At 37.8% G+C, this 13,434-nt stretch overlaps 1 protein-coding gene across 4 annotated transcripts in view; it reads right to left on the bottom strand.

Annotated features, from left to right (window-relative positions):
- The window catches only part of DOCK1 (dedicator of cytokinesis 1), a 312,454-nt gene that overhangs the window by 242,914 nt on the left and 56,106 nt on the right, over positions 1-13,434 (bottom strand). For all 4 annotated transcript variants that reach the window (XM_074875532.1, XM_074875533.1, XM_074875534.1 and 1 more), the window contains 5 exons: positions 10,112-10,209; positions 6,797-6,886; positions 6,237-6,337; positions 4,384-4,518; positions 329-437 (listed from right to left, as the gene is read on the bottom strand). In XM_074875532.1, coding sequence (XP_074731633.1) covers positions 329-437; positions 4,384-4,518; positions 6,237-6,337; positions 6,797-6,886; positions 10,112-10,209 — 533 coding nt within the window. The remainder of the gene's footprint in view (positions 1-328; positions 438-4,383; positions 4,519-6,236; positions 6,338-6,796; positions 6,887-10,111; positions 10,210-13,434) is intronic.

The following is a 13,434-nucleotide window of genomic DNA, read 5'->3' as shown; positions in this document are numbered from 1 at the left end:
CATTGTCATCAGCATCTTAAAGATAGTGCCTTAAAAATACCTTAAGATTACAGACATTAAAGAAGCTAAACATCATTTAACCCATCCAACCCCTAAATTCTCTTTTAAAAATAAAAGTGAGGTATTTGCAGCAATTTAAGTAACCTTACTTGTTCGAAGCACATTCTTTATATAGTCACAAATCCTTCTTTAGAAGCACGAAGTATTAACCACGTTCAAGGTAAAACATGCTTTTAGGGAAAAACACAATCATACACTTCAACCAACCACCTAACTGTGGTTTAGGATGCAAAAGCAAAGTCAAGATGGAGACTTGTAAAGCACATACCTTCACTATGACAGTCTGATCAGAGATGCTGCTCATCATCTCATTGATGGACTTAAAGAGCTGCAGCAGAGACTCCCTGAAGTCTGCTTCTCCTTTGTTTTCATAAAGTCTGCAAAATAATTAGGTTTCATAAGCACAAGCCAACTAAAATGGAAATACATTTTTAAAATACCTGTTCAAATGACAGATGATAATTTGTTGCTTTTTTTAAGTTCAAGAATTTCTACAAGTTTCTTCAGGTTTCTTCACTGAACCAAGAGTGTTCTTTCACAAAAAATTAAAGACAAGACAGACTGACCAGGCTGGGCCAGCAGGAACAGAAGATTTTTATTTTAAAGCTTCCTATGTAAAACGCCATATTCAGTATTGTTTACGCCTTCAAGTCATGGTGAATCCCTCAGCAGTGACCCAATTCCACATGCCCACGCAGCAGCAGGATAGTGTGTCTTCACCCTGCACAAGAGCTAGCAGATGTCTGGGAGGACCAATGCCAAGCAGCTCTCTGATGAGGAAGCCAGAAAGCATGCAGACAAATTGCCAGCAATCATTAAGATCTACCAGTGGCCTACAGTGAGCGACCTTAAACTCCATGAAAGAAAAAGACTATCGATCCACTACTTGCAAAAAAAAAAAAAAAATCTTTTTTTTTTTTTTTGCCATGGGAAGGGAGCACTGAAGTTAAAATGCATTCCACCTCTAATTTCTGGCTCATTGATGAACTAGTTAAGGCTCAGTTTCCCATACAGTCAGTACAGCTGCCAAAGAACGACTAATCCACAGCTGAAGTTGCAAGGCAGGTCCCTGTGCCTTCAGGCGGGATTTTTCAGAGCTGATCTGCCCACAGGGACAACCCCCTCTCTCCTCTCTCTCCCTGCCAGATGCTTTCAGGGGGATAAAACCTGCCCTGAGATGCCTGACCAACACCAAAGTCAAAAAATATACAGCCAAGCTGAAGAACTTGGTGCACTGGTTCAATACAGCATAAGAATGAATGTTCCCGAAACTCTTGAATATTTTAAATGCAGAATGATCTCTGCTTCAGGTGTAGGATGAAATAATTCTCACTACAAAATGGAAAGAGGGGAAGAAGACCCCTAGCTCCATATAAATCCTTTAAAAATAGTACTTTTCTCCCCTTTGGCAGTATGTATGACTTGCCTACGTAAGGGCTGTTGCAAATACACTTCTTGAACCTCAGCTATACAGACTTAACATGACCTAAAAGAAAAAAAAAAGAAGGAAAAAGAAAATCAGTGCTTATAAGAAGCCTGGGAGAATCTGACATCCAGGTCAATCTAAACAGGGGTGTTTATAAACCTCAGGTGGGACTTCTTCCCCAGCTAAACCCGCATGCTTACCCAGTCAGCTTTGATTGGCTCCAAGAGCCTCATCCAACAGCACTGGGCTTCCAAAGCCCTCCTTGGCTCCACTAGCCCTGTCCCTGAGCTCACCTAAACATTTTAGACCAAGACCCATTAAAGCAGCACCCAGCAAGAATTCAATTCCCCTCTATTTCCCTCCATTTTCCTCATGAGTTAAATCCAGTAAAGTGGGCTTGAATGTGGTCTGCAGCTCAGAAAGAGCTCCACACCCAGGGATTTTATATGTACAGTCATAGTATGATTTCTTCATGTTTGAAGACATCATGATGGAAGACCTATTACAGAAGAAAAGGGGCTTATTTTAAGATGAACATGGAGTTCAGAACGTTCTTGCTGCTTCACACTGAAACTAATGCGTATCATTTTTAATGCTGTGTTCATAAACCTTTGGGAGCCACAGATATTAAAAAAAGGCTATTTAACCAGCACACAGGGGAAATGAATGCTACAGAAAAAAAATATTAAATTGTGTTATTTTGCTGTGCAAGCTCCTATTCCCCTTTTAGGCTAAAACTGGGGGTTATGCAGGACAAATTACTTGTTAACTCCCAATTTCCATAATGGATTTCAGTGTCCCCATAAACAGATTAGAGGGGTGAAACTAATACCAATATAAAGAGTAAGTAAACTTGACAGTCCAATAAATCAAACTGCTTCAGACAAAAAGCTTTGTGTTTCAAAAAGGAAATTATAATAAAAATAAACTAGTCACAAATGTGTTCCTACTGTCAGTTATTAACATATTTATTTAATACACCTGTTAATGCACAAAAACACTGCAGCTGAGCAAACCAGGATTACACCAAGTCAACCCTTCTAGCACCACCTTCAATATTTTAACACTGTTGTAAATGCAATCATCACTGGAATCATTACTGAGTAAGCCAAATAAAGATATTTCTAAAGTTCCCTTATAATATTTTGCCTTTATAAACCCTGATATAGTGAATATATTTGCCACCAGACTTTAACTAGATGAAGTAGGCTTCTATGTATTTATCCAGTACTGAAGCTTGCCTGCAATCACATTACTAAAACGCTCCATATATTCAGTCCACTACCGTATTGCTCAAGTTAAAAATACGCAATATTTTTTAATAAAAGATTCCGCTTGCTCGTTGCGATTTCTCAGTAAAACACTAACAATATTTCAGAACCCTGCTACACTTCTGCATTATAATCACTTCAAATCACACACCTCAGGCAGGATTTAAGTCCTACAGCAGAACAAATCATGGTGTCATTCAGCATTCAGTAGCTTCACTGATTAATCCCTTGTCACTGAGAGCTGTGTCTTCCCAATGCTAAAGAACTGTGAATTAGTGCTTAGCACGAGGAAATCCAATGGCCAATACTAGAGGGTCATATTGTCTCTAAATCTAATCTGCAGCAAGACATAATTATTTTTTTCTGTTTTAAAGTGATTTGTAGGACCTGCAACAGTGTAAGTGACATTCAGTATTTTATGAATCTCACAGTAAAACTCCTACAAAAATAAATTACAATCTTTAAATTAGAGAAAGGTTGGTGGAGTTGGTAACTTCAGAGCTATACATAAATCCCTTGTAATAAGGTTGTTACTGTTGCTAACATGTAGTAAAAGGATTGAATCTAAGTGAATACGAATACATCATCAATTTGTTTTAAAACTTTAATATTTCATGTATAAAATACAGTACTGACTTCCAAATTAACTTAAGAATAATTTTTTATGCTTGACTTTATGGATGGGTGCCTACTGCAGACAGCACCAGCAAGTCTCTGTGCAGTTCACAAAGCAGGTCAAGTGGGGAGCAGAAAACAACCCCCCAGCAGATCTCTGCCAGGCCAGCAGGCATAGAAAGAGCTTTTATAGAAACTCAAATGATTCTCCTATCAAAAAATACTATTTTTCTTGAAGAGAAGATTTCTGCAGCCCTTTTTTCTTTCCATTTTCCTGTCTGTCTCACCTATTGAGACTGCGGGGCCCTACAAACTGCAACCAACCACCAACATTCTCTTTCTGCTCTGACAGGCAGGGGCCTGGGGAGCTCCGAGCTGTTGGGGGGTTAACTACAACAATACTTGTGCTTTTCTTTTACGAGGCAGTGTGTCAGAAAAGGTGCATCTCATACTCTTTTTCCCCCTCGCTGTCCATCTATTCTGACTCTTCCCTCTCCACGTCTGGCCTACGAATGAAGCCCTGTGCAAAGCACATGAGGGCAAACATCACATCTCCCATCCAGAAAAGCTCTCCCTTTGCCTTGCTGCAAAATTTTCAATACTTCAGTCTTCCCAGACTTTTGCAGCCATCTGAGGAAAGCCACTAGCAAAGCCCAGGCCTGGACAAGGGTCAGGGCAGTATGGCTACTCGGAACCTTCAACATGTCAGTCACAGTACTAGACAGTTATTAACAAAAGTTTCCCAAATACTGGCAAGCTTTATTCATTCTATAGAGAGCTGCCACATACCATGATTTTAGCAGTACACTTGCTACTTAAAATATACATCTCTTGAGGAGATCTGGCTTGCTCTTAGGCAACAGCTGTCTCCTGAAATAAGTTCTAACAACTTAAGATATTTCTAAAACGGTGCAATATTGAGCAACTTTAACACATGTTGTAATTTTGATGCTTTTTTGAACAATATTTCCAATGGGAATTACAGGAGGTTTCAGCATTCACCATACTTACTGATTGAACAATATCCTGGACCGGACTATGAACTTGAAGATGTACTCCAAAGCTTTCATAGCTTTGAAGAGTTGATCAGTGATACCGCACTTCTCAGCATTATCCACATATGTTTTTAAAACTTTCGTCAGTTTTCTGTTTAAATACAAAACCACATACAAGTTACAAGTATTCTCGCAGAGAATTTCAATTCTGAAATGTCTGAAGAAAAATTATGTGTCTAAGTAGTACCCACCAAGTTACAAGATTAATTATGCAACTAATAAACTCATTACGTTCTTATTTTTGCTGGTAAGTAGCTGGAACCAATTCTTGAGGAAAAACAACCACAGACCATAACACCCTTCAACATACAAGTAATATGGCAAATCTCAATAAGACTAATTTTCTGATGGATATTTAGGGATATTCAGGTTTAGGCTATTATAAAGATACAACTACTAATAGTAACCAAAACAATAAAATAATTATAAAAACATTGTTAGAATTAAAACACATAAAATGGGAGTTTCTTCATTAAACAAGGCTTCCCCTTTACATAGCTTTCCCAGGGATTTGGGGCTAGAATTTGTGAATTTTATTTCTCAAAAATAGATGTAACATCAGTTGGATATTCTCTTGTTCCACATTTTAAAATCTATCAAACTTGAAAGTGAAACAACTTTAAAAATAATACCATTTCAACTACCTCCCTTCCAATGAATATAAACCACGATTTTCATCCAACTACAAGCGACTCCATTTTAAATCATTCTAGCTACACTATGTTTCAAGATTCACTCTAAAAGTAAATAAGTACAATATTATATATCACTAACAGAAAATAACATTGAGTAGACAGATATCTTGATATATGTGCATTTATTTGAATAGGAGTAAACTGCCTACGAATTTCAAGTAACCACTTCAAATACTGTCAGTGCAATCTCTCTTTACTTAAACAAACTTATGCAATAAAAGGCGGGGACAGGGCAGGGATCTGTCATGGCCATGGGCACAAGTCAAGCCAGAATTCAGCTCTTCCAGCATCCTCAAGCTCAAACCTGCCTCCAGCTCCCCACATTTAAGGAAGGGAAGGATGCTCTCCATGCCTACCAGCGACAGGGCCACCTTCAGCTCTTGCTAATAAAACCAGAGGATGTTCCATCCTTTACCCACTTCACATGAAGGCTGCAACAGTGGCTGTAACTCAGTGAAGTGATTGTAATATCAAAGTTGTGACTAAAGGCCTAACTCTCCTCTGCTATTTTAAATCAATACTTCTCAAACATTTTTCTAGTCACATAACAGAGACTGTATAACAGCAAAGTGCACAGCAGGCTTCCCGGTTTGGATTTGTTTTCCTACCAACAGTGCAAAGACATCCATTATATATTTTTCCTCCAACACTAATAGTCTGAAGCAGCAGCAAAGATCCTAACTGTCAACAACCACTTAAGACAGCAAAAATAATGGACCTTTGGTTTTTTGACAGTAATGCAAATAATATAGGGTAGAACATCAATTTAATGAACCAAACAACATATTTTGGAAGCATCTTAAATGCACACGATTTCGTTCTCAAGTATGACAGAATTGCTTATGAACAGTTTCTTTACAAAACAATTCTCAAAATCATCAAATCCTCTCCTTCAATACAATAAAATCAAGACTTCTTCCTTGCAAATGACTAAAACTTTTGTTACTCTTATTTCAAGAGAAGGACATACTATCTCCCATCTTCTTCAAGAACCTCCCACCCTCCCAAGCTCTAGGGGCAAATTCCTAATTAAACTACGTAAACAAGTAACTGAATAACATTATCTGGAAAAATTGTGCAAGCCACATTAGAAAAAGTAATTTTTAAAATTTACGTGTAGGCTAACGTAGCGCTGAAATGCTTCTTAATGTACGTTTCCAAGACAGGATTAAAATGTTGAAATTTTCTGTCAGCAATCAGTCCAATGATAAACACCTGAAAAAGCAGCATAATTATTGCACTATCCTCAAAAAATCTTTAATGTTGTACATTCAACTGCCTTTATTTTCACATAAGACACATTAATAACATTGAAAACACACAGACTTTGGCTTTTCTTTTTTCCTGTGAAAATCTTCTTGTTCATAAGAAAGTTTTCTTTTCCAAGCAGAAACTTCCTGTTTGTCCTAAATTCTGCTGTTAATCCACTAAAATGACTGGACTTGATTGCTTCCATCTTTTCTGGGAGGATGACAATGTAATCCAACCCCCTTTTGATCAAATCCAACTGAAACGTCAAATATAATAAAAACCTTCCATGCATTTTAAATTAAATAATAAGTAACAGCTAATAAGATCTGCTTCATTAGTAATCTTCATTCTAGCTTTTACACCATGTTTATTTATTCACCACTGCAGTACCTGCATTTTATTCCAACCACAATGAGAACTTACCAAAGCATCAAACACTAACGTGTCAAATGTCTCACTCTCCGAGTTCTCCATCATTATATTAAAAAGTGCATCCAATGTATCTTGAAGAAACTACAAATAAATATACAATTCATCACATTTTATAGGAAAAATTAAATTCAGATGTCACACAGGTTTCTACAGACGTATTTACTTTCATTTATATATTTTACGAAGTCATGACATTTTAAAAGTTAGCTAAAAAAGGAAAATTTAACAACTTGTTTTTCAGCAAATTATTTTTTAGTTAAGTTTATTATATCCATTGATCCCTATCACTCAAATAGAAAGAAAAAGGGTCAGAAATCACACTTGATACACCTGAACAGAAAGTTTAATCTATTATAGTGAATAAATAAAACTGGATTTCAAAACTCCGGTTCAACAGTCAACAGGATCATGCAGTTTCTGAAAACCAATGTTTCAGAGCACAAACCAGACAAGCAACCCAGTCTCATGCCAAATAAATCAAGTCATCCTCAGTAGTTTTGAGCTGAGCAATGAAAAGTGCACAGCGTATCGCTTTTCACGACGGCATAAGCTCAGACCCAGAGTTTCAAATGAGAGCACACATGCAGGCGTGGGAAACAGAGCAGACAGCCTTCTGCCCCAGCCCAAAACCTCCAAGCCTCTATCACTCTCTAACAGAGTGAGTCTTCACTAGCCAGTTGGCTGGACACCCTGATCTGTGCAACACAAAAGTAAAAGCAGATTAGTGTCAGGGAACCCAAGTTAAGCAGAGGGATAAAAGCTGTTTTATGCATGTATAATTCCAGCATTTCTTCCCAGTGACAAGTACTACATGCATAGACCAGAGATACTCATCAATGCATTCAGTTTTATCAGCATGGGATTCTGTGTCTGAGCACTTTCTTCCACCAGATGACACAAAAATGACACGGGCTCCTCGAGGGCAGAGTGAGGATGGATCATGGTCTCAGTCTGTATTTGTTTTGGTTGACAGAGAAGGGGTTCAACATGGATTGTTCCAGCATGTCTGTCTCAAATGAGATAAAAATGTTTTTTGTCTTGTAGACGAGACAAGGTATAATTGGGGAAGAACATCTGAACAAGCAGAAGGTGACTGATTCCTGAGACAGCAACTACAAAGAGCTATTATATACACTGCAGGAGCGACGGAAAAACAGCCTGACTCCCACATTACTCCCTTAAAAATTGTTATCTATGCAATGAGTCTCCTAGATCAAACATGATTCACCTGGGCAATCTACTAAAACGACAGCTAAATTTCAGGAATTAACCTCCATTTAGCAGCTCACTAAACATTGCTGAATGCCAAACTTCCTCAAAACCAGTGAGCATGGAGCCACAGTTTGTGCTACTAATATCTGATGATGAAAAAACAGAAGAGCCAAAATGCTTGCAGCTGGTTTTAGACTTTGGTTCTGGGGGAGATCCAGCTTGTAATTTCACTACAGGATTTGGGGGGAAAAAAAATGATAGCCTTTTCAAACGCTTATTCATTCAATTAAAGAAAACATGCAAATAAAGTACATTTAACCAGCAGCTGGCAGGAAGGAAAAAGTAAAGCACAGTTTTGAGCTTTGACGGGAGAAGTTTCTGTCTTGGTTTGAAGAGAAGTAGTACTCCCAGATCCCAAGCACTGCCTGGCTAAGTCCCTTTAAAAAACAAAGGGTGGGTAGAAGGCCACGTCATTACCACTCAAGTCTTCATTTCACTTTTAGGCATCATATATTGACATTCATTAGTAGAGTTCAAGTTTTAAATCTGTTCACAAGGACCTCATGTAACAGCAAGAAGAATACAGGATAGATGCTTTTGTTGTATAAAGTGGCAGGAAAACATTTCTCAAGTAGGGAGCTAGTATGAATAATTTCTAGACTATTAGTTTACATTCTCATATCCTATAGACTCTATGCACAAATGGAGTCAGAGCCTCTGTTAAAGGGAGATAACATTTACAGTCTCCGTACGCTATTGAAACAGTCAATCACAAAATGAGTATCTTGGCTGATCTCTACTTAGCAAGAAACGAACACCAGTAGGCAGAGGCATTTTACTGGAGTTTTTAGAAAACAAATAGTTTAACAGAAAAATTGAATATGTTTTATCACATGCATACTTTTAAAAATATACATAGACTGTACCACGTATCGTATTTAAAAACATGAAGGACAAAAAAAGCTGATAGGAAGTACAAAGTAGATATTACAAAAGTGCAACAGAGCAGTCTACACAAAGATTTTCTGAAGACTGCTGTAACAGATGGATAATGCAAGTAGTGGTCATCTAAAAAAAAAGAACAGAAATGGCGAAGAGAGCAATATTAACCATGAACTCTTCTCTCCTATGCATAAATCAAGTTCTGCTCAGATCCCTGTGCAACAAGGAGAAGGGAGTATGATTTCATATGAGTCCTGCAACAGTGCATGGAGAAGAGGGAAAATTACAAGTGACAGAACGATGACAATGCTTGGCAGAAGCGAGTATCAGCGTCAAGATTTTAGCTATCAAATGCTCCACAACAAAATAGCAGCAGGTAGAACCTTCCTGAAAAACAAATCATGTGAGATTCTATTTTCAACCTACTCAATAAAGGGTAATATCAGCATGCTCAGATGTTTTAAGTTACTTCAAGATGAGGCATTTATTATGCTTCTATTAACCAAATTAAAATCCACTGAAGTAAAGAAACAACACTGCAGGCCCTTAAGGGTCATCTGTCCCCAATACGTTACATCTTTTGACACTCTCTTAGATTTGATTTATTACAACACATTCAATAGTCCCAACCTACTCTTTTCCACAGCTAAACCTGTCTTTATGTAGGTCTCTACAATCACTCAGTGGCCTTGACAAATGTAAATAACTTGTCTCAGCTGAGTATTTTCAGAAGTAATTTTTTTTAAAAAGTATCAGCAGCACAGAGTAGGATTGCACTCCACATCCATGTATTAAAAATACATTTAGTATCACCATGTAACAATGTTCTAATCTTGCAAAGAAAAAGAGCCTTTGCCTTCATGTATCTATATAAAAATTCACTGAAGTGCTAAAGAAACCCAAACACCCTACGTTTTCAGAAATGTGCAGTTTACATGTGTTTTACCACTACTCAGTCGAAATGTTCTTTGAGGTCAGGGAGAAAGGCATTAGCATCCTGAAGGCTGAGATATCTGCTTACAATTTAATCTGCAAGTGCATGCAGTGAGGTTGAGGCAGATGGGTGGGGAACAAAAGATATGAATACCTCAAAATATGGGATTCAGCAAAATTATGATACCAAATTTATTTTTAAAGAAATTAACTTGTTACCTTAACCACTTCACCACCATCAACTTTCATCAGCTGCTTCAAATTCTGCTGCAACAGGTTTGTGTTTGAACGCCATTTCAGAAGTCCCAAGAGGTCAACTAGGAATAAGAAAAACAATTATATCATGCAAAATATTTACTGTCACTCACACTCCATAACTATGTTCAGGACAAACAGGTTTACTTCCTTAGGTCAGCCATTTTCTCTGGACAACAACATACTTCTAGTATGCCTCTGACACTGCAGAAAGTTAGCACAATACTTCTATCATGGAAGAACTCTGAAAGGCTTTTGAAAAAGCAGCCTGCTTTTGAAATGTCAGCATTAAAATCTAGGCCAAGAAAGTCTGATCCTTCAGTTTTAATTTGTTGTACACAACAGTTGAGTGTTTAGAAAAAGATGCCAAAATGAAATTAGTCAGCCACCAACACAGTCACATCTACAGGGCCGTGACTCTTCCAGCATTAATATTTCTAACTTCTCTGCTCTCACTGAATAAACTGAAAAGAAAATAAGGCACAATGCAAGGCAAACAGTTGCAAAATAAGCTAATTCAGTGGAAAGCTGTCCGCTTAATAACTCCTAATACCCAAATTGCTTGGTTGCTTCCAAATGATGGAGAGTTAGGGTACAGACCAGATCATGAAACAAATCAACTGCAAATGGTCTTGTCCCCAAATCCTCCCTCCCACTGTTTAGACTGTGTTGCTTCAGCATTCACTGATAAATAAGGGAATGCTGAAGGCAAGCACTCTCTCTTTTATTAGTCATAAAGAGCCACAACACAATTTTCTCTGTTTTCTTTAAGGAAAACTTCTCACGAGGAACTCACAATTGGTGTCCCCCTGCAAGTAAGCATGCTAGTAAATGTTAACCACCCCACTGGAGCACCAGTAAGTTAAACCCACCCCAGCATTTGTTGAGGTGTGACCTGAACTGCCCACAAACCCAAAACCCCAGCTGGTCCTGCCTCTGCTAAACTAGCATCAGGGAAAAATTCCACCCTGCCCCATTAAAAGTCAGTTTTCAGCACCAAACAAACTATCCATGAGCCATCCTCAGTAGAAGTCCCCAGAGAGACAAACAGAAGATTTTAAAGACTATCTACCTGAAGTTTAGCCACTGGGTTACTACTGCACATTACCCAACCATCAATATGTTAATATTATGTGATTTCTGCCCAATGTAACTCTTAAAGGACAGGCAGTTTCTCCCAACCAATATTCCCTCAGTTCTTTATTTCAAACTTTCAAAACAACCAGCAAAATGTTTACCAAGGCACACATCTGCAGAGTATATTCTAGAAATTATATGCAGAGACCCAGAGCAGCTGCTATACTTTCCCCAAAATCTTTCATTCTAAGCAATAAATAAAATTACTTCTAGTGGAATGGACTGCAGTGCTCCCTGGGATTGATTCTCCTCTGAGTAGCACTCAAACCAAGCCTTCTTATTATCTCTTTGGGAGTAGAAGTAAGGAGCTTTTTACTACATTGAACAATTGAACTGAACAATTCAAGGCCTCAATTTTTTTTAATATAACCTACTAGAAGTCTGTAGACTGAAACCAAGATCTTAGACTCAACATTAACAGAGAAATTGCTTCTGGAAGAAAAGTAAAGATGCCTCCATGAGTTAACTAAAGTGTATCATGAATATGTTTATATCAGCTTTTCACCACTGAGTTTGTTTTCAGTCTGACTTCTAAAAAGGCACCAGCTTGACAAAAGAAGTGATGTGAACAGAAGCTGGCCCACAGACTTGTCTTTGAATGGCATCATGTATTGCCCCAAGAAAACAAACCCACATGTGCTTTCAGCATGATGACACAGCAAATGCTAAATGAATATACATATGTGAACAGAAAATGTCAATGCAGTCCAGCTACCAGAAAGAGAAAAATAAGTTACAGTGTACAGTAAAAATGCGTATTCACTCTCTCACTGCAAGCATTAACCCCAGCAAAGTACCAGTTGGTCAGTTAATCCTACTCTTTTAATAGCTCCAGGTATAAAATAATACAGTAAGTAGAACAGGATAAGAATGTAAAACAGTACTTTAGCCTAGTAGTAGTAATAGTAAATAGTAATACTGTAGTCAGCCTAGGTTCAAGTGAAATTTATGTGATCAGAAAATACCAGAGCAATAAGACAGAGTGAGGATTTTCAATTGCAAAAGGTTAGAACAAACACCCAGCCTGCCAAGTAGCCAATAGCAACTTTAGTTTATTTGGGTTAATGTAATTTATGATTATACTGGTTACATATAAAGATCTTCCTTTACATCATATTTAGCAATTGGAAGAAAATGGTCCAACATCCTGGTTATATACTTTCTTGGACCTGTATCTATGCAAAGGTTTCCCTATAGAGATACCCAAATGTTTCTCAAAGCCCAGTCACAGGGCTGAAATTAGATAATATAACTGAGTTGAAGTTAGATAGTATTTTCACTTTAATTACATTTCCATGTGTTCTTTGATAAAATCTTCCCTTCTGACTTTAAGCATTTGATTCTCCACTCTTTGATTTGTTTTAATTCTGTATTTACATCTTCATTTTTATATTCTTCATTTATGCCACTATAGCACCTGAATTTGTCATGTCATGTGTATTGCTTTTTTTTAATTAAAAATTACCAGTTGTGTTAGATGACTAAGTAAATCTCGCTCAACTGTTCTCTGAAAGCCTAGTTTCCTTGGTTCCTCAATGTCTTGACTTGAAATCAATAACAGTCACTGTTATCCAGAGGTTTGAATCCTTCAGGCAGAAAAGAAAACATAGAAATACTTTGAATAAGCCTTACAGACACCCTGGATGCTTCACCATAGCAAATCCACAGGTGGAACACTAGACAGCTCTCTGGCTACTGGTAATCAGAACAATTTTCCAGCAAGCCCTGATAATAAAAGGACATCCAGCTTGACAGTCCTGTAAGAGGCACTGGTAAGATTTACTATCCACCAGCAGTGTTCATATAGAGGGGGGTGTCACTTCTGATGCCATTTTGCCCCCCTTTCTATATTTCCTGGTATCTCCAAGCTTCTAGCTGACAGAAAAAGAAGATTCAAATACCAAAACTGCCTTGTCAATGCAAGAGAAAACAAGACCTCATTTGTCATAGCTCAACAGACTACTCAGAAAAAGTAAAATAAAATCAACACTCCACCCTGACTTGGACATGACTTGAAGAACAGATTCAAAGCAGACCTTGCTATCAATTTACCCTAAGAACAGAAGGCTCAACATTTCCCACCCCAGAGAGATCTAACTGAGATGTTATCAACTGCAAGCAGATATCCCCTAACATATGGGATCAAATTT

This window comes from Strix uralensis, chromosome 7, assembly GCF_047716275.1.
Source record: "Strix uralensis isolate ZFMK-TIS-50842 chromosome 7, bStrUra1, whole genome shotgun sequence".
Taxonomy (NCBI): domain Eukaryota; kingdom Metazoa; phylum Chordata; class Aves; order Strigiformes; family Strigidae; genus Strix; species Strix uralensis.
The sequence above is the reverse complement of the archived record's forward strand: the minus strand, read 5'-3'. Positions and strand labels throughout refer to the sequence as shown.